The 26,209-nt window shown below is 44.2% G+C and overlaps 1 protein-coding gene across 3 annotated transcripts; it reads left to right on the top strand.

The window, feature by feature from the left end:
- The first annotated feature begins 14,400 nt into the window (after nt 1-14,400).
- Nucleotides 14,401-25,173, top strand: LOC120913641 (cold-inducible RNA-binding protein B-like). Of its 3 annotated transcripts, XM_040323771.1 has the most exons (8): nt 14,401-14,507; nt 15,473-15,583; nt 15,690-15,796; nt 16,031-16,154; nt 17,305-17,407; nt 17,494-17,561; nt 23,804-23,890; nt 25,105-25,173. In XM_040323771.1, exons 2-7 carry the CDS (start codon nt 15,481-15,483, stop codon nt 23,806-23,808), a joined length of 510 nt encoding a protein of 169 aa, XP_040179705.1. In that variant the 5' UTR covers nt 14,401-14,507; nt 15,473-15,480; the 3' UTR covers nt 23,809-23,890; nt 25,105-25,173. The 3 variants fall into 3 exon arrangements, with proteins under 3 accessions (XP_040179705.1, XP_040179698.1, XP_040179690.1); XM_040323764.1 differs by lacking the exons at nt 23,804-23,890; nt 25,105-25,173 and adding an exon at nt 19,656-20,494 and having other exon boundaries at nt 16,031-16,142; XM_040323756.1 differs by lacking the exons at nt 23,804-23,890; nt 25,105-25,173 and adding an exon at nt 19,656-20,494.
- The last annotated feature ends 1,036 nt before the right edge of the window (nt 25,174-26,209 follow it).

Here is a 26,209-nt window from a genome sequence, read left to right as displayed (position 1 = left end):
TAATGCCCACACACTGCACATAGGCACCACTTGCTGGCCAACATTTCTGTGCTGTGAACACAGAAACTGAGCTGCCAAAAACAGCTCTCGGTCCCCCCACAATGATTGGTAGCTGGCAGGACCAGCACTATGACAGACAATCACAGTAGTCACTTGATGAAGTGACTTGCTGAATTTCAATCTATGTGTGGCCACTGTAGTTGAACAAAAGTCAATCTACTTCTTTTCAACTGCCCCGATGGTATTTTCTCACTCGATCAACACTGCAGGCTAAAAACAGCAAAACTGATCTGTGTATTCTGATGGCAGGGACGTCTTGGTAAGTTGACACAGTGGGGAGGATTCCCCCATCCACCTTAAGTGTGTGGATGGGAGAATCTGGTCAATTTTCTCATTCAATTCACTGTTTAAATGAAAAAAAATGTTATCGATGGCGGCTCCCCTGTGCAAATCACTGTGAGTGAGTGCGTGAAAAACTTATATAGCGCAACACATGTGAACTAAATCGCTTTCGGGCGCCGCTTGGTATCCATTTCCTCCTACACGTTGCCTTCAGAATAGATGGGTTTTGAGTTTTCTTCTGAAGGCCTCGTGATTCACTTCCATTCGGATGCTGATTGGTTAAGCGTTCCACAGTCTAGGTCCTTTGACTGAAAATCTTCGTTCTCCTTTGGACTTGTATCTGGCCTTGGGTATCTGGAGTAGATTTTGGTTGGTAGAACGGAGGACGCGATTGGGGTTGTGACCTTTTAATTTGTCATGTATATATTGGGGCGCACTTCCTTGAACACACTTATGCGTCAGACAACGTGCCTTAAATGTTATTCTGTCTTTTACTGGCAGCCAATGAAGAGATCTAAGGGAGGGGAGATTGATTCCCAGGTTTTTTTTCCTGTTACAAGTCGTGCCGCCGTATTCTGGACGACTTGTAGACGATCAATTTGGTACTTTGGGAGTCCGAGGTAAAGGGCGTTTGCATAGTCGAGTCTGGAGTTGATTATCGTTCCTACCACGACTGGTATGTCTTCTTTTGGGATAAAAGGAATGAGTCTACGTAGAAGGCGCAGCAAATGGTGGGATCCGCTGACTACTGAGCTTATTTGTGCATCCATTGTCATTTCGGAGTCAAAAGTGACTCCGAGACTTTTGACTTTGGTGCTGGGGGTGATGGTTTGTCCCAAAATGGACGGGGTGTCCATGTTGTCACGGCAGGTCTCTTTCGGTTGGCGTGGAACAGAAGGAGTTCTGTTTTTGAGCCATTGAGTTTAAGGTAACTCTCCTTCATCCAATTTTCTATCAGAGTAAGGCATTTCTCTAGTCCGAGATAATGATCCTTTTTGTTGCTGATGCGAAAGTAGAGTTGGGTGTCATCCACGTAGGAATGGTAGAGTAAGTTCTGGTTACTGATGATTTCCAGGAGAGGGCGGAGATAGATATTGAATAGTACGGGCGACAAGGGGGACCCCCGAGGGACTCCGCATGACACCGTGCGTTTTTCAGAAGTGAAAGGACCAAGTTTCATTATTTGTGATCGGTTTTCCAGAAAGGAGGAGAACCAAAGTAGATCAGAATCTGCCACTCTAGCTACTTCCGCTAGGCGATTCAGTAGTAATTTATGGTCTACTGTATCAAAAGCTGCACTCAGGTCCAACAGTACAAGAAGACAAGATTCTCCTTCGTCAGCTGCTTCGAGAGCGTCATCCCATATTTTGAAGAGTGCTGTTTCCGTCCCGTGATCAGGGCGGAAACCCGATTGATGCGGATCCAGTAGTTTGTGGGTGTCTAAATGATGTTGTAGCTGTTCCACTACTGCTTTCTCCATTACCTTGGAAAATATGTTTAGGCCTGTTATAGGTCGACAATGGTTTGGGTCTTTGGGGTCGAGTGTGTTTTTTTTTAAAAATGGGTTTTATTATGCCTTGTTTCAGTTGGGTCGGCACTATGCCTTCCTTAAATGATTGGTTTATGAGGTGCGTGATAGCCGGTGCCACAATATCGGCACATTCTTTCAAAAGTTTAGTGGGGATGATATCATTAGGCGCTGTGCTGTCTTGCAGGGTACCAATGATATTTTTGGTGGTGTCGATGGAGATTGATTTTAGCGTGAATTTCATAGATTGCGGCATATTTGTATGAATATTGCCTTTTTGATTTAAAGGGGAGTCGGCGGAGGTTCTCTTTTGCAGAATTGTTTCACGGATTTTTTCAATTTTGTTAATGAAATTAATCAGATAATTCATTGCAAAACTCTTGTGAATCAAAGTTTGGAGCCTCTAGGCAGGCTGGGTTCATAGTCTGAGCGACTAGGTTAAAGAGCTTGCGGGGACGGTTACGGGCTTTTGCGAGTATATTGGAAAAGTAATCTTTTTTTGCTTTAAAGATTTTTTTTTATGATATTTCTTAGTAATTAGTTTATAGATTGTGTGGTTTTCCTCTGTTGATCTCCTTCTCCAAGCTACTTCCGCTCTTCAGCGTTCTTGTTTCAGCAACGTGAGCTCGTCGTTAAACCAACCGGAGTTGTTTTTCCAGATGAGCGTTCTGCGTTTTGGAGCTACTATGTCTGCTGTCTGTAGCTGTACGGCAGGCACTTTAAAGGGGTATGTGCCCACCACGTGACGTAGAAGCCACATGCCCACCAGCCACAATTTCCCCTTTGGCACCTGCGATTGCCCCTGACAGATACAGAACAGAGATCTGTCAATGTAAACATACAGATCTCCAGTCTGTCAGGGGAGTGGAGAGTGATTGTCTGTTTTCCGTCATTAGGAACAGTGATCAGTCTCCTCCTCTAGTCACTCCCATCCACCCACAGTGAGAAACACACATGAGGGAATACATTTAACACCTTGATCACCCCCTAGTGTTAACCCCTTCCCTGCCAGTGACATTTACACAGTAATCAGTGGCTATTTGTAGCTCTGATCGCTGTATAAATGTCAATGGTCCCAAAAATATGTCAAAAGTGTTCGATCTGTCCACCAAAATGTCACAGTCCTGCAAAAAAAAAAAAAAAAAAACGCAGTTTACCACCATTATTAGTAAAAAAAAAAAAAAGAGCCATAAATCTATCCCCTATTTTGTAGATGCTATAGCTTTTGCGCAAACTCAATATACGCTTATTGCAATTTTTTTTACCAAAAATATGTAGAATACATATCGGTCTAAACTGATAAAGACTTTTTTTGGGGGATATTTCTTGTAGCAAAAAGTTAAAAATATTGCGTTTTGTTTTTTTAAAATTGATGCTCTTTTTTTGTTTATAGCGCAAAAAATAAAAACCGCAAAAAGGTGATCAAATACTACCAAAGAAAGCTCTATTTGTGGGAAAAAATACGATTTTTGTACTCACGGTAAAATCCTTTTCTCTGAAGTTCATTGACGGACACAGCAGTTTAAATCTTGACCTTAGGGTCACCTTTAGGAGAGGGCAAGGCAGAACATGTTAACATGTAAAAACAGCTACATCTGTACAGTACCGCCCAGGGGGCAGTCCTACTGGCTATAACCCCCTCACTCTGCATCCGGCAGCTCAGTTCGTCAAAAAGTAGTACAAACATAAATAGGGAGGGGTGGGTGCTGTGTCCGTCAATGAACTTCAGAGAAAGGTATTTTACGGTGAGTACAAAAATCCTATTTTCTCTTTTGTTCAATAACGGACACAGCACTTTAAATCTTGACCTTAGGAATGTCCCCAAGCAGTGTCAAAAAAATGAGGGGTGGGATCAGCAAACAAACAACTGCACCCATAACAACCAGAGTTGCAACCTTAAACAGCCGCATGCAAAACCTTGCAGCCAAAGGAAGCATCCGCAGATGCACTCGCATCAACCTTGTAAAATTTTGCAAAAGTGTGAACGGATGACCAGGTCGCTGCCTTACACACCTGGGAAATGGACGCTTGATGTTGGAAAGCCCAGGAGGCACCAATTGCCCTGGTCGAATGTGCCGTGACAGGAAAGGGCGCGCGCCCCTTTCAAGGCATAAGCCTGGATTACGATCTGTCTAATCCACAGAGAAATGGCGGCCGACGAGACCGCCAGGCCCTTCTTCGGACCAGACACCAACACAAAGAGTGAGTCCGACCTCCGAAATGGAGCCGTAGCGGTCAGGTACACCCGCAGAGCCCGGACCACATCCAAGGAATGCAAAGCAACCTCCTTAGGATGTGACAGTCGAGGACACAAGGACGGAAGCACGATGTCCTCATTGAGATGAAATGCTGAAACAACCTTAGGAAGAAAAGAAGGCTGCTCCTTGTGGAGGATCAAGTAGGGAGACTTGCAAGACAAGGCCGCCAACTCAGAAACCCTCCTGGCGGAAGTAATAGCCACTAGAAAAGGCTACCTTCTGAGGGAGTGTCAATAAGGGGATCTCCCTAATGTTTGCAAACGGCGGTTCTGAAGAACCGAGAGCACCAGATTTAAATCCCACAAAGGCAGGGTGGCCAAACTGGAGTGGCCACATGTTGAACCCCTTGCACAAACGTACTCACCAAATAATGAGTTGCCAAGGGTCGCTGAAAAAAGACAGCCAACGCTGATATCTGCCCCTTAATGGTGCTTAAAGCGGGGGTTCACCCTATTAAAAAAAAAAAAAAAAATTTTTTTTATTCTAGCATAAAATTCGGCATCGTAGCGCGAGCTACAGTATGCCGGTCTTACATTTTTTATCCCCGTACTCACTGTTTAATCCTACCTAGACGATTCCGTCTGCCCATGGGGAATGGGCGTTCCAATCCAGACGGAAAGTGATTGACGGCCGGCTCTGGCGCGCCACGCTTCTCCGGAAATAGCCGAAATAGGCTTGGCTCTTCACGGCGCCTGCGCATAGCCTGTGCGCAGGCGCCGTGAAGAGCCGAGACCTACTCCGGCTGTCTTCGGGGAGCGTGACGTGCCAGAGTCGGCCGTCAATCACCCTCCCTCTTGCTAGGAACGCCCATTCCCCGCGGCAGACGGAATCGTCTATGTACGATATAACCGTGAGTACGGGGATAAAAAATGTAAGACCGGCATACTGTAGCTCGCGCTACGATGCCGAATTTTATGCTGAAATGTTGTTCAGCAGGGTGAACCACCGCTTTAAGGCAAGCTTTTGATCCACTCCCCGCTGCAAAATCCTGGAAACCGAATACGTACGTGGACGCCACCCCATATCCTCACATATAGAGATGTAGGCCTTCCATGTGCGATGATAAATCTTCAGAGTTTGACAGACCATAGTCCCTTAGTACCTAACTTTCAACAGCCATGCCATTAAAGCCAGCGACTGTAAAGTAGGATGAAGAATAGCGCCAAGGAACATTCGCCACCATTCATACTATGTCAGCGTACCAGGGACGCCAAGGCCAATCTGGGGCAATTAGAATCACCGGAATCCCCTTGGTCCCCACTCTGCAAAGCAGACGAGGGAGGAGTTTTATCGGCGGGGAAGGCATAAATCAGCCAATAATGCCCCCATGGAGCCACCAACGCGCCTTCCGCGTCCGCCCAGGGATCCTTGGACCTGGCCACAAACCTCGGCACCTTCCGATTGAGCCGGGAGGCCAGGAAATCCACATTTGGCGTGCCCCATCTCAGACAAAGGAGTCAAAAGACCTCCGGATGTAGCGACCATTCCCCTTGGTCCAGCATCTGGCGAATTAGATACGCACGGAATGTACACGGCCGATAGAACCGGCACTCACCGCTCTGCCCACCGCAGGATGTGAGCGACCTCCAATGCTGCAGCCGAGCTCTTTGTTCCTCCTTGATGGTTGACATACGCCACCACTGTGGCGTTGTCTGACTGGATCCTGACAGGGCGTCCCTGCAGCCTTAGTGACCATGTGGATAGGCACCGCCTGTTCGCCCAAAGTTCCAATACATTGATCGGCAGGCGGGATTCTTCCTGCGTCCAGCGACCCTGTGCCGACTATACGCCCCAAACTCCTCCCCAACCGGTCAGGCTGGCGTCCCGGATTGAAGGGCCGGAGACCTCAGCCACCAGACCAGGGATTTCATGACTAGGTGGGTCACCTGAATTTGACAATCCAAATACAACGGATATTTGTCCCATTTGGACAGGATCTCCTTTTGCAAGACTCGATTGTGGAATTGAGCATACGGAACCGCCTCGAAAGTGACCACCATGAGGCCCAGGACTCACATGCAAAAACACAGCAACGACCACTTGCGGGACATCAACAGCTTCACCGCAGCCTGAAGAGTCCGCAGCTTGTCCAAAGGGAGAAAGACCCTTGCCTCTGAGGAGTCCAAAATCAATTCCAGGTACTCCAGGCACCAAGTCGGTATCAACACTGACTTCTGGAGGTTGAGAACCCAACCGAACTCTTGAAGAGTCTGACTGGCTATCGCCACATCCTCCTCTAATCCTGAGGCAGAAGCTGCTCTCAGAAGGAGGTCGTCCAGGTAGCCCACAATAGCGATTCCTCGCTGTCTCAGCAAAGCCAGAATTGGGGCGAGCACCTTAGTAAAAACCCTTGGTGCCGACGCCAGGCCAAAAGGGAGAGCTACAAACTGATAGGGCTCCTCCCCGACCACAGAAACCTCTGATGCCTGACGCATATGGGGACATGCAAGTATGCATCCTTGATGTCCAGGGACGCCAGAAAGTCCCCTGGATGGAGAGCAGCGACCACAGAGCGAACTGATTCCATCCTGAATCTTTTCACCTTCACGAATCTATTGAGGGCCTTGAGGTCCAGAATCGGACGGACCCCTTCCTTTTTTGGGACTACAAACAAATTGGAGTAGAATCCCTGGAACCTTTCCTGCGACAGTACCGAAACTATCATCCCGTGCAGCAGCAGGTCCTGCATTGCCCCAACAAGGCTTTCTGGCAAGCCGGAAGAAGATGAGGGTTTGAGGAAAAAATCCTGTTTGGCGGACAAGAGAGAAACTCTATCTTGTATCGTGATGAAACCACTTTGCAGACCCACTGGGAGGTCCACTGAGCTGCAAACTCCCGAAGGCGACCCCTCCAACCAAGAATCGGGTGGGGACAAACCTTTGTGCTTTCGCAGATTTCCACAGAATAATGGCTGCGAACACCGGGAGAAGGCCGCCACGCGGCACCCCCCACACAGCACACCTCAGCGGGCACCTGCCAGACACCCAATGGGGTACATAGGAACATAGGGACCTGGCGAGCGGACCAACACACCCAGCGCAGCCCCCTGTCAGGGCTCAGAGCCCCCCCAAAAGACCCCCAGCCAGGTAGGGCCCAGTCACACAACGGCCCATGTAATGGGGAGGAGGGAAGGGATGGGGAGAGAGGAAAGAGAGAGTAGAGACCCCCTAGTTGACCTCCCAGGAAATGCCCAGCTGCTCCATCCTGCCAAAACAGGTGGAACCATACTTACCCGTTCTGTGGACACTGCTGGACGCATTCTGGACAGACCCATCACCCGAGCAGTAGGGGTGGCTGTCGGCCATGGTACACTGTGACACGGACAGCAGTAGCCCGGTCATATGTGTGCCCCGGAGCATATAGCTCATCGGCCACCCCTGAATCAGACAGGGTATATCGTGGCCGACCCAGCGCGTAGCTAGGGCCTGCTCATGCTCGATGGCCGAGCTGGGGAGACTACCAGGATCTATATTATCCAGCCTGTCACCCAGCCCGGCTGTTGATAGTAGATCACAGGAATCAAAAAATCTGAAAAAAAAAAAAATCTCCAGGACCAATGGTCCCCACTGGGAGCCAGGTCCTTCTCCTACACTATGCAGAATAAAACTGAGCTGCTGGATGCAGAGTGAGGGGGTTATAGCCAGTAGGACCGCCCCCTGGTACTGTACAGTTTTTGCTGTTTTAACATGTTCTGCCTAGTACTCTCCTGAAGGTGGCGATATAACCCTAAGGTCAAGATTTAAAGTGCTGTGTCCGTCAATGAGCGAAAGAGAAAAAGAGCATCAATCTTGTTTGGGTACAGCGCCGCATGACCGCACAGTTATCAGTTAAAGAGACGCAGTATCGTATCGCAAGAAAATAAAAAAAAGGTCAGGAAGTGGGTAAAGCCTTCTGGGCTCAAGTGGTTAAAGAGAAGTTCCACCCCCCCAGAATTTTTTAACATTACATTTTTTATTTAGTTATCAGAACATAAAATAACAAATAAAGACATTAAATAAAGTACAGGATTCACACCATTACAGTTACATAGTATAGCGAATGCATTTTTGATAAATACATTAAGTCAGTGTAATAATCGTGAAAAATCCTTCAAATACACATCTTGAAATTCAGTTTCTAGCTAGTAAACCTCCAAGAATAAACCTATTCACCTCTAGGGGATAAAACTGTGAACAGGTCTATTCTAACATGAATTAACACAAGAGAGAACAGGATGTTGTCAAGTAAATCAATGTATTCTAGCGAGTTAAACCAATCAGGAAATGAAATCAGCATAAATCTCTGCAAGGAATAATGCCGCGTACACACGATCAGGTAAAACTCTGTTACAGCGTGATGAATTTGCTTACTCCATTATGAATGGTAGTTTTACCTGAACGAGCGCTCCCGTCTCATAACTTGCTTCTGGGCATGCGCGGGTTTAAAACGTCGTTTTTGCCCACACACGATCATTTTTAACAACACGAAAAACGACATTTTAAAAAACAACGTGAAAAAATGCAGAATGTTCGAATTTTTTTTTTTTTTTTCGTTTTTCAGAAGCCGAAAAACGATGTGAAGCCCACACACGATCATTTTAAATGACGTTTTTAAAAACTTCGTTTTTTTTTCATGCTTCAGGTAAAACTACCAGCATGAAAAAAAAAAAACAAGTTTTTAAAAAAGTCATTTAAAATGATCGTGTGTGGGCTTCACATTGTTTTTCGGCTTCTGAAAAAAAAAAAAAAAAATTCGAACATGCTGCATTTTTTTCACGTTGTTTTTTAAAATGTCGTTTTTCGTGTTGTTAAAAATGATCGTGTGTGGGCAAAAACGACGTTTTAAACCCGCGCATGCCCAGAAGCAAGTTATGAGACGGGAGCGCTCGTTCAGGTAAAACTACCATTCATAATGGAGTAAGCAAATTCATCACGCTGCAACAGACAAAAAAGTGTGAATCGTCTTTTACTAACAAGTAATCAGCTAAAAGCAGCCCAAAGGCGATTAGAACTTGATTGTGTGTACGCGGCATAAGACTACCTAGTGGTAGTTAAGAATTAGCGTACAAGTCTTTTAGTACTGTAGATGCTTTAGGATGTATAATCCATACATGCCAGTGCTTCTTAAATTGAATTAAGTTATACAAGTGCCAACAGTAATTCGTAGTACGCCTGGGTGTTGACTCTAAGAATGACATCACACAGGTTAGGGGCCTCAATTGATTCCCACATTTTCGTTATGGTAAGTCTAGCCGCTATAAGAATATTCGCCACTAATATTCTGTACTGAAATGGTAAAGTGTCAAGGTTGATACCTAAAAGGGCCATAGCAGGTGATGGTTTGAACAAGTTGCCTGTGAGAGAGACAATTAAAGCGGGAGTTCACCCATTTATTTAGTTTTTGACCTTTTCCCCTTAGATTCCTGCTCGTTTTGTCTAGGGGAATCGGCTAGTTGTTTTAAAATATGAGCAGTACTTACCCGTTTTCGAGATGCATCTTCTCCGTCGCTTCCGGGTATGGGTCTTCGGGAGCGGGCGTTCCTTCTTGATCGACAGTCTTCCGAGAGGCTTCCGACGGTCGCATCCATCGCGTCACTAGTAGCCGAAAGAAGCCGAACGTCGGTGCGGCTCTATACTACGCCTGCGCACCGACGTTCGGCTTCTTTCGGAAAATTGTGACGCGATGGATGCGACCGTCGGAAGCCTCTCGGAAGACTGTCAATCAAAATAGGAACGCCCAGTCCCGCAGCCCATACCCGGAAGCGGCGGAGAAGATGCATCTCGTAAACGGTAAGTACGGATCATATTTTAAAACAACTAGCCGATTCCCCTAGACAAAACGAGCATCCATCTAGGGGGAAATAGTGTCATGTGCGGGTGAACCTCCGCTTTAAGGTGAATATCGAGTTCCAGAAACTGGTCAGATTTTTACAACTCCATAAAATGTGGAATAAGGAACCAACTTGATCCGTACAACGCCAGCGGTGATGTAGATGGATATATTTTAGCTAATTTGTAAGGAGTTAGGTACCATCTATTTAATATTTCCCCAGAATTTTTTTTTAAGTCAGCAGCTACATATACTTAATATTAGGACACTTACCTGTCCTGGAATCCAGCGATTTGACACCCCAGTTGATGTTTGCATCGGCTCTCGGGTGCTGCCGTCACCATTGTCCGTGAGGGAAACCGGCACTGCTGTGTGTGTCCATTCAGACTCTCTCTCCTCATTGGCTCACTGATTTTGATTGACAGCAGCAGGAGCCAATGGCGCCTAATGCTGTCACAGCCAATGAGGGAGAGTCTCTGGACAGCCGAGGCTCTTGTGCAACATCACTGGATCAAGATGGGAGTCAGGTAAGTGTTAGGGGGGCTACTGCACACAGAATGTTTAACTTGTACTTGTCGACCACTGGCCGTCATATGACGTCCTCGGCTTTGTGGTGATATATCTGAATGATGCCTGCAGCTACAGGCATTTTAAGCCGGCGATTCCCTACACCATAAGAACGATCATATCGGCTGTTTCGCCGCTTGATCGTTCTTACAGGCGGCGAGATGGGACATCCCTCCCACCGCCCTCCGGTGCTTCTACCACCTCACCTGTGCGATCGGTGAGTCAGTGAGAGGATCCGCCAACCCAAAATGTTGATCATAGAGATTTCCAGCGGACCAGGAGGTCGCCGGAGTCTCTATGATCGTCGGAGGTCGGGAGCAATGTTATGACGTCACGCCCGGCCTCTGCATTAAAAAAAAACCGTCGCCGATTCAGCTGTGAACGCTTTTTTTTTAGGCTTCCCAGCCTAGAGGTGAAATGTGGGGTCTTATTGACCCCATATCTCACTGTAAAGAGGTCCTGTCGTGCCATATTCCTATTACAAGGGATGTTTACATTCCTTGTAATAGGAATAAAAGTGATCAAAATTTTTATTTTATTTTTTTAAAGTGTCAAAATAATTTTTAAGTAAAATTAACAATAAAAAATAGTAATTTTAAAGTGCCCCTGTTCCCGTGTGCTCGCACGCAGAAGCGAACGCATACGTAAGTCCAGCCCACATATGAAAACGGCGTTCAAACCACACATGTGAGGTATTGCTGCGAACGTTAGAGCGAGAGCAATAATTCTATCCCTAGACCTCCTCTGTAACTCAAAACATGTAACTAGTAAAAAAATGTAAAACTTTGCCTATGGGGATTTTTAAGTACCGAAGTTTGGCGCCATTGCACGCACGTGTTTACTTTTAAAGCATGACATGTTAGGTATCTATTTACTCTGCGTAACTTCATCTTTCACATTATGCAAAACATTGGGCTAACTTTACTGTTTTTTTTTTTTTTAAGGCATGAAACAGTTTTTTCCCCCCAAAAAAAACAAGTTCGAAAAATTGCTGCGCAAATACTGTGCGAGATAAAAAGTTTCAATGACTGCCATTGTCTTCTCTAGGGTCTCTGCTAAAAAAATATATAAATGTTTTGGGGTTCTATGTAATTTTCTAGCAAAAAAATTATGATTTTTACATGTAGGAGAGAAGTTTCAGAATTGGCCTGGTTGTTAAGTGGTTAATCTTAATGCATCTTAAGACAAAAAAAAAAAAATTCTGCCTTTAGAATCACTTTAAGGCTACTTTCACACTGGGGCGCTAGCAGACAAGGAAAGGGTTAAAAGCGCCACTGCCGAATCGCTTTGGCAGTGCTTCCCACTGATTTCAAAGATTTTCCCATCCTGCAAGCGCACTGCCCCAGTGTGAGAAGAGGCAGTGTACAGGTGCCTTTTTTTTAGCACAAAAACACCTGTAAAACGCCTCAGTGTGAAAATGGCCTAAAGCGGCATTCCAGTCTGTAAAAAAACTAAAAATTTAACGTCAGCAGCTACAAATACTGTGACTGCTAACTTTTATTACAAGGACTTACCTGTCCAGGAATCCTGTGATGCCAGCACCCTTAACCGATTTGTCAAACGGCTTTGGGTGTAGGTGACGGCATCTGTAGTAAGGGAAAAAGGAAGTGAAGTCTTGCAGATTCACAGCCAGTTTCCTTCTGCATATACACAAGTCCCACCATTTTCTGGGGCCTGTGTGTCCCAGAAGGCAGTGAAGGGGCAAGAAATGACAGAGAGGTGGCATTTATAGGCGGCACTGATGGCTCTGGTAGCTGCCTAGACACTGATTTGCATATGCCTGGTGATCTAGGGTGGCATACCTGGTGGTCCTGGGCGGCCATCCAAGGGGGGCTGCGCTGATAAACAATCAGCACAGACCCATGCAATGCACGCCCCCACGGGTGCACGGCGGCTGTTATCTTGCTGACGTCATAGGACGCCCAGTCAGGACATCTGAACCACTGGCTGGCCGTCATTCTGCTACAGGCCGGGTGGGAAGTGGTTAAGTACTGCTCATGTGTAGGGATAGTTACATAGTTAGTCAGGTTGAAAAAAAGACACAAGTCCATCCAGTTCAACCACAGAAAAATAAACAAACAAAATAAAAAACACAGTACAATCCCATACACCCAACTCCATACCCACAGTTGATCCAGAGGAAAGCAAAAAACCCCAGCAGAGCATGATACAATTTGCTACAGCAGGGGAAAAAATTCCTTCCTGATCCCCCGAGAGGCAATCGGTTTTACCCTGAATCAACTTCACCTACAAATCTTAGTACTCAGTTATATTCTGTACATTTAGGAAAGAATCCAGGCCATTCTTAAAGCAATCTACTGAGCTGGCCAGAACCACCTCTGGAGAGAGTCTGTTTCACATTTTCACAGCTCTTACTGTGAAGAAACATTTTCGTATTTGGAGATGAAATCTATTTTCCTCTAGATGTAAAGAGTGCCCCCTCGTCCTCAGTGTTGACCGTAAAGTGAATAACTCAACACCAAGTTCACTATATGGACCCCTTATATATGTGTACATGTTGATCATATCCCCCCTTATTCTCCTCTTCTCAAGAGTGAATACATTTAGTTCTTCTAATCTTTCCTCATAGCTGAGCTCCTCCATTCCTCTGATCAGTTTGGTTGCCCTTCTCTGCATGTTCTCCAATTTTTATCTGCAAGTACTGATACTTGCAAGCAAGTACTCGCTTATACAAAGTACCGATACTTTATGGTGCGATTTGCAGCAGTACAAAAGAAATGGGTGCAAATCGCACTGCAAATAATCAAATGCGATATCCCTCACTACTCGTATGTGCGTGTATAGAAAGCGCCATCTAGTGGGCAGCTTATTAAAAATCTTAGGTGTACAAAGTATGGGTTTCAGGAGCATTTTTACAAGTACTCCTGAAAATGCTTGGTATCTGCACTGATACAGATATCGGTGCATCCCTATTTATGTGCAACTCTGCTATTAATTATTTTGGCTTTTCAGAGTAGTAATTTCCCCACATGGTACCAGTCTAAAGCTGGCTACACATTATACAATTTTTTTTTTATTCAATTCCCTTTAGATTAACCTTCAACTATGTAGTGCAATGGCATTATAAACTGCAAAGGTTTGACCTCATATTTTATGGCTGTGGTAAATCTAAAAGAAATTGTACAATGTGTAGCCAGCTTTAAGCTGGTTATACCTGTATCGAAATAAGGCTGGTTCAGCAGCATGCGGCTGAATATCGATCCGTGTGTACTGCTCTCTGATCAACAAAAGCTCATTGTTAGACTGGCTTATATCGAATAGTCCTACTGGACAACCAGCATTCAGTCTGCATACCGACAGGAATTGAAAAAAAATAAACACTCTCAATGTTATAGCCAGCTTTACTAATAATGCCAACCGTTGTAGGCGCTGTATTACACAGTAAGTGCAGGAGTTAGTAAAAAAAAAAAAAAAACTGCTGCAGTCGTTTTACCAGCGCCATCTTAAAGACATAGCTCGCGCCATTTTTAGAAAACAAAAAACACAGTTGCATGAACAAACGCCATTACTCTTCAAATATAACCCTCGCCACCGCCTCGCTTTTTTCGCCTCCCTAGTGACCTATTTCTCTCAACGCTCACGTCTAGCCAATCATACACAAAGTACAATACGCTCTCTCGGAACGCCAATCATAGTGCAGTATGTTCCCCCTTCCCGCGCTACAGTAGCGGGGCTCTGTTCATATTCAATAGTGAAGGGGGGGATTTACCAATTTAATTCTATTAAGTAACGATATTCATTCAGTAAACTTCACATAATTATATAGAAAGAATTGATTTCGTCACTCGGATTTCTTACGATACACTATGTAGAGAACAATGAGGCGAGCGGGAAGACGGAAGTAGATGGTACAGTCCGACGAGGTGATGAATTATTCATAGAGTGGGCGAGGCTACACTGCGCTATATAAGGAGGAGCGCAGCGCCCATTGCGCACTCTGCATTGCTGTTCTCTCTGTGATCGTTAAGCTGCACTTGGACAAGGTAATGTATAATGGCTGTTGGGTAGATGGGAGAGAAGATAGTGATAAGGCGGTTTCGGGCTGTTTATACGGTAACCATTTGTTGTATGGCGGTAGCATCAGGCTGCCCCCCTTCATAGCGGGTGGTGACTGGGGGCGGTATTTGCTGTGATGCGGCTCGTCTTTGTATAGACCTCGCTGCCTCCTTCATAGCGGGTCGTGAGTGTGGATTATACTGTAACCATTTGCTGTATGGCGGTAGCATGCGGCGGCTCGTCTTTGTATAGACCTTTGCCGCCTCCTTCATAGCGGGTGGTGACTGGGGGGGGGGGTCGTGAGTGGTTTATACGGTAACCATTTGCTGTATGGCGGTAGCAGGAGTCGGCTCGTCTTTGTATAGACCTCGCTGCCTCCTTCCCGGGCTGCCCTTTCATAGCGGGTCGTGAGTGGTTTTTTTTTTACGGTAACCATTTGCTGTATGGCGGTAGCATGCGGCGGCTCGTCTTCGTATAGAACTCGCCGCCTCCTTCCCGGGCTGCCCCGTCATAGCGGGTGGTGACTGGGAGGGGTCGTGAGTGTGGTTTATACGGTAACCATTGCTGTATGGCGGTAGCATGAGGCGGCTCGGCTCGTCTTTGTATAGACCTCGCTGCCCCTTCATAGCGGGTGGTGACTGGGGGAGGGGTCGTGAGTGTGTTTTATACGGTAACCATTTGCTGTATGGCGGTAGCATGCGGCGGCTCGTCTTTGTATAGACCATAGCGGGTGGTGATTGGGGGGAGGGGTCGTGAGTGTGGGTTATACGGTAACCATTTGCTGTATGGCGCTAGCATGAGGCGGCGCCTCTTTGTATAGACCTCGCTGCCGCCTAGCGGTTGTTGCTGGGAAGGGGGGGGGGTCGTGGAGACAAATGACGCAAGCTGTTCGGCGGCCATTTTGTGAACGAACACGTTGTAGTGACCGTCCGGCGCCATTTTGTTTTCGCAGATCTCATCATGTCATCTGACGAAGGAAAGCTTTTTGTTGGAGGTCTGAGCTTTGATACCAATGAGCAGAGTCTGGAAGATGTATTTGGTAAATACGGACAAATCTCTGAAGGTGAGTTTATATTAAGGTGTGACCAAGTCTTTGTTCCTCTTCTCATTCACTGTCTGGGTTTCATGACTCATGTGTGTGTGTGTGTGTGTTTTTTTTTTTTTTTTAGTGGTTGTGGTGAAGGATCGGGAGACAAAAAGATCTCGTGGTTTTGGCTTTGTCACATTTGATAATGCTGATGATGCAAAAGATGCCATGGCGGGTATGAATGGGAAGGTGAGTATTTGGCACAATATAGCTTGACTTGTGAAGGATTTAAGCTCAGTTCACAAACTGGCACCATCAAACTGATTTCCATTGTCTCCCTTTGGATCTTATCTAAAATGGCACTAGTGTGAACAGAGCTTTAGTCATTTTGTTTTCAAAAGCCAAAATGGCAGAAATGCAGTATAATTGTTTGTGGGTGGCTAGTCTAATGTGACTTTTTTTTTTTTTTTTCCTTCCCCCAAGACTGTGGATGGTCGTCAGATTCGGGTTGATCAGGCTGGGAAGTCCTCAAATGACAGAAGAGGAGGCTACAGAGGCGGTTCATCTGGAGGAGGAAGAGGGTTCTTCCGTGGAGGTAGAGGCCGTGGTATGTTAAAATGGGTAGTCAGTAGTTGAGGCTTAGGAGTGCGGAGAGTATTGCACACCCCCCACATCATAAAATAGCGGGGCGGGGTCTTCCATTGTTGGTACAGCAGCTCCAGCCAAGCCCTTGATTGTGTAATTAAGCTAGCTGGGTTGAACAAAATCTTGTGTACTAGGCTTTAGGCTAGCCATATACAAATGGAATTCCCTGTACAAACTTAGTGTTTTTTTTTTTTTGTTTTTTTTTTTTCTCTCCTCTTTCAACACACCCTGGTGTTGGCAAGATGAGGGGCATTGAGTTTTTTTTTCTCGCCTGCTATAAGGTTTTATCTAAGCTGTTGCAAACTGAAACCTGACTTTAGAGTTTTTGTGATCTTTGAGAATGAGTTGGTTCACTAAAACCAGCTAGAGATCAGTAATGGCTTGTTTTAAAGCTGGTCTCCATGTTTAATGGTGCACTTGCTGGGCGGGCTTTACAAGCTATGTAGGCCCAGCTACATGCAATGTACAACAATCAAAACTGTCAGGTGGAGTGGATGATGTAATCTGTCTCTTCCAATTGGAGGAAGCTTTTATTTTTATACAAGGCTTCCTGTAAATGGCTGAGCAGTACTCGGCTTGACTATTTTTTGTTCTGGGAGTATGTAGCAGAGACTATATAGTGAATACAGAACATTTTCACAAGTTTAGTTTTAGTGTGTGTGTGTGTGGCATTAAACATGGAGACCAGTGTTAAAGCACAGTAATTGCATATATTTAAATGGTAGTTTGGGCATGGGTGTAAATCTAAACTGAGCAGCGTTTGCATTGGGCTGATGATCACTAGCCATATTAGTCCTACACAGTTCCGTAAGAGAAGGGGGTTCTGTAGTATACAGCAGGGGGCAGCTAAACGGGGCTGACTACACTACTAGGGATTTTCCAGTGTGAGAATTGCAAACCTTGGCAGTAACAGTCTGTGCATTACTGTGGGGGGGGTTCTCAAAGGTGCAATTAAATTGGCTTGGGACAATGCATAGAAGTGGCTCAGCATAACCTATGCAACTATACCTTCACTTTTTTTTCAATCATCAAATGGGTTGTTTGCTTAACTGCAGTGCCTAGGTGGGATAGATGTTGGTTTTGCTATAAAAAAAATGTTTTGTGGTTTAAAGGTGGTGGTGGTGGAGGATATGGTGGAAGCAGCCGGTTTGAAGGCGGCAGCCGAAGTGGAGGCTATGGTGGTGGCGGTGGATCCCGGGATTATTATGGCAGCAGGTAAGATCTCCCTTGCTTAGAATAATCTCTTATTCCTAAAATACTTTGATTTTGATTTTTTTTTTAATATACATTTTTGGTTTTAGTGGCAGGAGTCAAAGTTACGGTGATCGCTCAGGAGGAAGCTCATACAGAGACGGTTATGACAGCTACAGTAAGTCATGACAGAGGGGTGTGTAATTGTGAGGATTTCGGGGGGCTTAATTCTACTTGGTGGTATCTGGAAGGGCTTGCTCATCTTCAACAGCTATATAAATGTTTGATAAGGTTTAACCCCCTTCCCAACCAGCATATGTGTGTGTGTATATCAACTGTGTTGGGAAGTATCACGAGTATCATGGTTGCAGCTTGCGGCCATGATCTTGGTTATGCAAATATGCAGCTGTTGATGTGCTTTCCAGGTAGTGTTTTTACAGATTGCCATTCATTCTTGGGCTCTGTTGCAGTCAGGGGGCCTAGGATGCTGCGTCCTGTGAGTACAGAGGGGAAGGTAGATCTCATCTCACCTCTGATGAAGTGTGTATTAATCACTTCCAGTTTCAATTGGCTTTCATTCTGTTACCAGCTGGGCAGGCAAGCATCTTATCAAACTCTGGGCAGAGGAAAAACTGGGGTTCAGCAGATCCCAGATTGCTTTATAATGGGTACAAGTCACTGCCCCAGCTTTTACAAGGGATATTTAAACTATTATTTGCAGGGATTATCGGCCATGTTAAAGTTTAAGCTCCCTCGTGCATGTGTAAATGCTGCTTGCACCACACGTGAGGTATCACTGCAAACCATTCTAGTGCAGACATGGAATTCAATTGGTGACTATAAAGCAAGGGTATTGAATAAAACATTTTATGGAGGTCCAATCGGTAAATTTCTTCCAGCAGGGGTCCAAATCGCATGTTTGTCCAATGACATGTCCATCACAATCCCTTTTCTTGCTTTGGTTACCTCATGTTCAGTATCCCTCTGCACATCACCCCCTCAGCAATGCTCGCTGCACTTTTACATCTAGAGTGGTCTTTTCAGCTTTCTCATCACCCCCCCCTCGCACACTGCTCTGCACCTTTACATCACTACTTTTGTAGTCCTTTCTGCCCCTTCACATTACCCCCACGATGCTCTGCCTTTGCTGCATCCCCCAACTCTCAACATAAGCCTTCTTTCTCCCTTCACTCTGCTGTCTGACAGGTACAGAGCAAGAGGCACAGTAGCAATGCATTGTGAGAGTAGGAGCGGCTGAAGTCTGCAGATTAATGAGTTGATAGGACTGCTGTGTTCAATTTTGGCTTAGTTCAGCCAGCTCCTCCGCTCAATGCAGTGCTACTGTGCCACAAGCTCTGCTGTAATGATGGCAGCAGGGTTGAGGGGGCAACTAGCTCTTAAATGGTGTGACTTGGTCTGCCATTTTAGTGATGCCTTCTATAAAAGTGTTTAAAACATTGCCTAGGGATAATTTTTAAGTCCAGACAAAAAACTAACTAAACCTGCTGTGCCACATTCTAAACCTAATCTGTCTAACCCTGTAAAGCAGAACACGGCCTAGTCTGCAGCCAATTGGGTCTCATTTCCAGCGGCAGGAAAGGCCTGACAATGGCTGTGAATTGACTTCATCCATAGTCCCGTTCCTATATTCATTATATTTTGTGGGTTGGCAAACTTTTTTTTTTTTTTTTTTTTTTTTTTTTTTTCGTGACAAATGCTGCAACCACAATTCTCCAGGTAGAAAAGATAACTGCTCAATAGTGTTCAAAGAGCCTCCTCACTGGTTCCAAACCATGGGTGCCGGCAATAGCAATGCAAAAATACAAAGTGAACTTGGACAGCCGCACTCCAAGCGTTCCTTTTATTAAAATAGATCACAAAAATTGGAACAAAAGCCAACGTTTTGCACTGTGACTTCAGTGCTTGGTTATAGCTATGACTAAGCACTAAAGTCAGTGCGAAACGTTGGCTTTTTGTTCCAATTTTTGCTGTGGCATGTTTTGTGATCTATTTTAATAAAGAACGCTTTTGGAGTGCGGCTGTCCAAGTTCCCTTCGTATTTTTGCATCACAATTCTCCAGGGTTTTTAATTTCAAAAAGTATGTTGGGGGTTTCTCTTGAATGTATGGTGTCAAAATTTGGTGCTTGTAGATCTTTTAAACAACTTGCCTACTGGGCTATTAGCAGTGGGTTGGGCTTGGCGTAGGGGGTAAAATGCTGGGATCTGACGTCTTCAAGTGTCTTTACAACTGTGCCTGCTTCTTGTCCTCAGCCTCACACAACGATTAAAATGCCTTCCTGACTCAAGATCGTCCTTCCAATGGCTATTTATAAAGATTTTTGGAGCTTCGCTGAATCAATATGTACTATTTTGTTCTATTTGTCTTCACCTTTCTATAAACATATTTGATAACTGCCTCAAACCGTGGAACGGCTGTCCTATCTGCTTTTATTTTTATTTGGCCCTGTTTTATAATTGTAGTGACAAGAACATTTCTTGTCATTTTGCTGTTTCCTTGAGGCTCATTCCATAAGTTTCCCTTTAAGTTATGTGGAGTGCATTGGAGAGATCCATTCCATCAGCAACAGATTCTGGTATAGTGCTTCTTGAGGCATTAGTTTGCTGTTGGACTTGATCTTTGATGCAACATGGGCTTTTGAGTTTCCTGTTGCTGTACATACTTCAAGGGTTTATGGGCCCCAAATGCTTATAATTTTTTTATATTACCCTGAGGACACATTCCTTTAGTGTAACAAGGTAACTCAGAGCCAGAGTGCGCTGTAAATAGTGGCTTAACCTCCTTGATATACCTAAAGAGAACCTCCTTCCCAATCTCTCCAGTAACATTTGCTTAGAAGTTTGAAACCATTTGTTTATACCTGTTTGTTTTTTGCCCAAAATTGTATCGATAGTTATAAATTTCCTGTACTTTCGGCTTGACAAAGCCCATTATCTCCATCTGTCCAGTAACACTTAAAAGTTCGTGAAACAATTTGTTCATATTTGTTTTTTTTTTTTACTGGAAGAAATTTGTATCAAGTGGTTATGAATTTCTTGTACTCTTCATTTTGGCTTCACGAAGCCTATTAAAAGACCATCTGAAATAAAAAGTGCTTCTGGCATTTACCTTCTGCACAACATGGATGTGACACAAGATGTGTTTAAAGGGGTGGGTTGTTTCACCCTGGAAAATTTTGCTCCGCTTTTTAGAGCAATCAGATTTGTGACTGACGAGTGAATTTTACTTTGCTTAAAATATTCACAATAGAACGGCAAAGCCAATTTAGAAACGCTAAGCCAAGTATCAAGACGCTGCCACATTTGGTGTTCTAGTTTATATGCCAGTGACATTGCTTGACTAGAATATGTATGTGGTATAGAATGCCACCAGTTATATTGGCAGCCAAAGGTTTGTCTCGGATATCTGTAAATTACAAGAACATTTGCAGTGCCTAAAGACCTGTTTAGCTACAAATGACACTTGGTACAGAAAACTGTATACACTGGTACTCCAAAAACAAAAATATGCAAAAGCGCACTTTCCTCAAGTGGGGGAAGTTGATGGCTAATTTTTTCCTTTTTGCTGTTTTTAATGAACCCTAGTGTTCTCATTTCACTTTTTTTTTTCCTATATTTTTTTGTATTCCATACCAAGGCATTTTCAGATAGTATTAGTGATCTAGCTTTTCATGTACAGTATTAGATGGTAAAATACTGTTGCCTTCTGAGAATCCTCCTAAAGTACAGAAGCTGCAGTTTCCTTGGAGAAGTCAAGTGTTGTGCGTCCTGTGGAGCCTGTCGAAAGCTGCTCATGGCTAGTTCATTTGCGGAATTAGTCCGGTAATATGAGGTAACTCTTTGCTCATGTCCTCATACCTCTTCCTCAAGCTCATGTTGTGCCTGTGATTTCTTTGCCTCCTTCACACAAATTCTAGGTTTACATGCTAGTGTTGCTGTGCAGTTAAATGGTTTCCCTTCACTGGGAACCATAATGCAGTAGTGTTGCTTAACTGCACCACTTTTAGTCTTAAAGCCTAACCAGTTTTATTGGACTAAATGAGCTTGGTCCAAACAAACTACTTCATGAATAGATGTGTTTGCTCTATGAACTGTACATAGTTGACTACCTACAGTATAAAGAGCTATGTTCTGGCAAATGGGATGGAGCATTCCCATCCCAGAACAGAATTGGGCTCTTTGCTGCTCTGTCATTCAGTGGAAACTTGTACAAGGCTCCCTCATATTAGCTTATGTAGAGGGGAAGCCAGATGACTTAATGCTCTCCACCTCGGCAAATCCAAGGGAGCCTTGTGTGTATTCATAAATGGTTTTCTCTGGCTGAGCAGCGCTCAGCCCTCGTTGCTTTCCCTTCAGGGACAGGTCTTATCAGCTCTCAGACCAGGCTGTATTAAAGTTCAGCTTCTTTCGTTTTGGATGGTTAAACCCCCCCAATCTGTGGCCATTACCAGAGATTATCCTTTCTCTTTCTGTGGCAAAACGGGAAGTGAGAGGAAATTCTTGGGAGGGTAGATGAATTGAAAGATTCCCCTCTTTATCCAAAACTTGAAGAAAAACTTTGCCTTTTACCTTTAGTTATTCTTTAGGCTATGTACAGTTCATGCTTTGCTAACAGCAAGCACACTTGTTAAAGGAAATGGTTCATTTGGACCAGCTTGATCAAAATTTGTCAACCTGGAGTTGGGCTTTGTGTTACTAAACCCACAACAGTAAAATCAGTCTGTATATGCAGTAACCCATGCTTGTTATACTTGCTGTGAAACCTCTAAGGGGGTTAATCTGCATTGTGCAAAAAGGCTGTTTGCTCATGTCCTCTGATCCTCCCCTAATCCATCTGATAGAACAGAGCCTTGGGGCACTGCACATGCTCAGCTTGGTGTACATTGCTGGAGATTTATTTTCCATGGGAGTGTATGATTGGCACAGGGCCAATCAGTGCCATCCAGATGGTCAGGGATCATGCAGCCTCATGGGACAGTCCAGTAGAATTAACTTGTTCTACAAGCTTTAACCAGTGCTCAGCTGAACACTGATAGAATTCACTACTGCTAAGGTGTTTAGCAGTTTACATTTGCTAAAATATTTGCATTTTTATATGTACTGTGTGAGACCAGATATAGTGAATGCAGGTCCTGGGTTTAGTAACACTAGGCTGGGTTCACACCACAGCTCAAGCAGGGGTCCATGCATCTGAACACAATTTCAGGCTAAATTCGGACCAGAAGACTCCTGTGCAATTTGCCCCACAGATGTGAACCAGCTCCTTAGAGGCAGTCATAATTTCTCCTGACATGCAAATTTGATGCAGGGAAATGGTGTGAACCCAGCCTTATGTTTAAAGATCCTTTTTAGCAGTGGTTTGTATAGCTGGCTTTAATGTTATAATGATGGAATATACCCATCTGCTTGCATGACTCATTAAATTAATTATTCAAGTGGGTCTTAAAACCCTTCTAACAGATCTAATTGGTGTACATGTTTATGGACATACACCTTTTTTTAAAGTGCTTTTCTGTCTAACTAAATTGTTGCATAGTTTTAAGGGGTTATAAGTTTTTTTTTTCCTCCCTCCCTAAAATGGCTTCCTTTACCTTAGTGCAGTCCTTCACTTGCCTCATCCTTCGATTTTGCTTTTAAATGTCATTTCTTCTGAGAAAAGCTCACTTCCTGTTCTGTCTATAACTACACACCGTATTGCAAGGCTTTCTTCCTGGTGTGGACCAATCCTCTTGAGGGGGAGGGGGCGAGCAGGAGTGTTAAGGACGCCCACTAACACACAGCTCCTTTCTTTCTGCAAAGTAGAGTGTCCTGACCTGCCTGCTCGCCCCCTCAAGAGGCTTTCGCCACACCAGGGAGAGCATCGCATTACGTTGTGTAGTTACAGACAGAACAGGAAGTGAGGATTTCTCAAGAAATAATTGGAGGACTGCACTAGGCTAAAAGGAAGCTATTTAGGGGGAAAAAATTAATCTTTAAAATTCTTTACATTTAACAATGGAGAAGATTAAATGCTAAACTCAAATACTAATTTGAACTGGTCTCTTTGAAGAGGAATTCTTTCTTTCCAACCACACTGCAGTGCTGGGAAGATCAGTTCATGCTCTCCTCACTGTTCAGAGGTGCTGATTCGTTGTGCAATCTGTAACGCTCAACTAGGAAGTAGGATCGCCTCCTTGCTGTGCAGCATGGTAGGACTGTAATCGCAAACGTGCAAATCTGGGCTAGTAAAGTTAATCTCTCCTGATGACTATCTGGCGTTCTTTAATCCACATTTGAGAAACTTTTTCTCCTTTTTTAAAGCAAAGCCTGCCACTTTTAATTTAAGAAATGTCTGCTCTGTGCCATTTTCGTCAGTTTGCCTTTCCAATCTCTGAATTTTAATATTTATCTTTTTGTTTTAGGTTAATATCTGTTGGATCCTATGTGTGACTACTTGATGTATGACTGCATGAAATTGTGATGCTGGTCATCAGAAACTTGGTTGGCAGGTCAGTGTATTTTAAACTATCTTATAAACTATCTTATCTAACAAAATTCAGCACTTGGCAGTTTGTGTAGGTGAAGTAGGAGTTATTGAGCAATTTCCATTTTTAAGAATTTGGGGTGTTTTTAATGAGACGTGCCTTGGGTGTACCATTAAAGGAAACGGGCTGCCTTTTGATTTTTAAGTTGTCCAACCTTGGTCAAGTCATTAATTAAGCATGCAACTAATGTTTTATGCAATTGCTTCAGGTTTTCTGGCTTATGCAAAATATTGAAGCCAATACTTAGTCACTTGGTCAGTGGTGCTTTCAGATAATTCTCATGCTTGTAGAAAGTTCTATATTAATGTAAGCTCCTTGAGGACAATGATGTGACTGAGCAATATATGTAAAGCTCTGTGTAAATTGACAGCGCGCTATAAGTGCCTATAATGAAATTTATTTTAACTTTAGTGAGGTTTTGCCTGAACTTAATCTTAACCTGCACCCATCCCCTTTAACCACTAAGATTCCCACACCCCTTAATGACGGGCAATTTTTTTGAAACATGGCACATCGTCACATTAACTGACAAATGCAGACGTGAGGCGCTGTACCCTACAAAATGTCCCTTTCCCCACATATACAATTTTTTTGGTGGTATTTGAGCACCTCTGCTTATTTTTTGCGCTATACACAAAGTGCCAATTTTGGAAACTTTCTATATCCAAAAAACAAATTTTAAATGTAGCAAAAAAATTTTGAATAGAAAATGTATGCATGTTTTGCCTAATCCATTGTGGATATTGAGCAGCTGAAGCTGTACAGGCGGTCCTTTAATTACAAATACCTGGACTTACAAACAACTCCTAATTGCAAATGGAGGGAGACAACAGGAAGTGAGGGGGAAATTCTCCTGTAAGAGTTAATATGGGGGGGGGGGGGGGGTGGGTGTCTCCACTGATGCTTTTAACACCAATACTTGTTTCCCTAGTAACCCCAAATTTTCTAAATCCCATTTGTCTTTGCACCTGTTCAGAAGATTACACCTTACTAAAATGTTTTGGCTGCAGCTACACTTAAATGTACATGTTCCGACTTGACAGATTCAACTTGAGAACAGTCCCTATTCTGTTTGTAACCAGGGAACCGCCTGTATTCCACATTTCAATATTTGGGTAGGATGAGCTTCTGTTGTAAAATGAGCAGAAATACTAAACTTTTTTTCCTTTGTTTTGCAGCTGGTCTTGCTATTGGAAGCACGTGGTTCTTTTACCTGACAATTTTTACAATAAAAACACTGCTTAGAATATCTGGTTTATGGTCTGTTTTTAGTCAATACGCTGTTCAAATGTATTGCATAATTTTACTGCATAATTGGGGAATGTCCCAGCATTTTTTTAGACACACTAACATTTTTGGCCTATTTAACGCTTCCTCTTAAAATGCTTGCAGCCTATGGCATCTTCTACTGGTGAGTGTCCCAAATAAGTTAAATTGCAACCAATTTCCCCCTCGGCATACAACAGATGGCAAGTTGGGACAAGTGGTGTTCAAATCTAGTTTACAACTAAAATTTGCTAGCATAGTACAAATGGGGTAAACTATGGTAATGCAGCTCAATCAAACGTAAGATGGCAAGCTGTTCTGTTCAATCCGAGAACCTGTTTAACCAGATGTGTGCTTTAAAAAAAAAAAGTCCAAGTTGGCCCAATGTGTTTGCATATTGTAAATGATGAAGTTGCGCCAAATGGAATACCTAGCATGTCATGCTTCAAAATTGCACACATGGTGTGGCACCAACCCTCGGTACTTAAAAATCCCCATTGGCAACACTTTAATTTTTATACTGGTTACAGGTTTTGATTTGGAGGTTTAAGGCCAAAATTATTGCCCTCGCGCTTAATGTTGGCAATGTATGGTTTGAACACCATTTTCATATGTGGGCAGGACTTATACTTTTAGTTTGACATTTAAAAAAAATATTTAAATGGATCACCCCTCTAGGAAGCCTGAAACAAAAAACAATCTGCTTCCTGGCAGAGGCAGCACTGTTTAAAATGCAGAGGCCAGGCGTGGCGTCATAACATTGCACCCAGCCTTTGAGCAGGCTCTGCGACCACCTGGTCCGCCGGAAATCACTGGTCAACATCCAGGGCTGCGGGATCTGGTCTCCGACTCATCGATCGCAGTGGTACTGTCCCCTCTCGCCCTCCCGTAATAACAATCTGGCAGTGATCGTTTTTGTGGTGAAAGGAATTACCGGTTGACAGATGAGGCCTGTAGATGCAGGCACCATTCTGATATCCCCGCTCAAAGTCAAGGACGGCAGGCAGGAAGTGCTCA

This window comes from Rana temporaria, chromosome 1 (assembly GCF_905171775.1).
Source record: "Rana temporaria chromosome 1, aRanTem1.1, whole genome shotgun sequence".
Taxonomy (NCBI): Eukaryota; Metazoa; Chordata; class Amphibia; order Anura; family Ranidae; genus Rana; species Rana temporaria.
The sequence above is the reverse complement of the archived record's forward strand: the minus strand, read 5'-3'. Positions and strand labels throughout refer to the sequence as shown.

What these genes read in the sequence shown, in the direction of transcription:
- LOC120913641 (XM_040323756.1), top strand. Translation starts at nt 15,481, where the DNA reads ATGTCATCTGACGAAGGAAAGCTTTTTGTTGGAGGTCTGAGCTTTGAT. An exon ending in ATACGGACAAATCTCTGAAG is followed by an intron (nt 15,584 to 15,689) that starts GTGAGTTTATAT and finishes TTTTTTTTTTAG; the next exon opens with TGGTTGTGGTGAAGGATCGG. An exon ending in CCGTGGAGGTAGAGGCCGTG is followed by an intron (nt 16,155 to 17,304) that starts GTATGTTAAAAT and finishes TGTGGTTTAAAG; the next exon opens with GTGGTGGTGGTGGAGGATAT.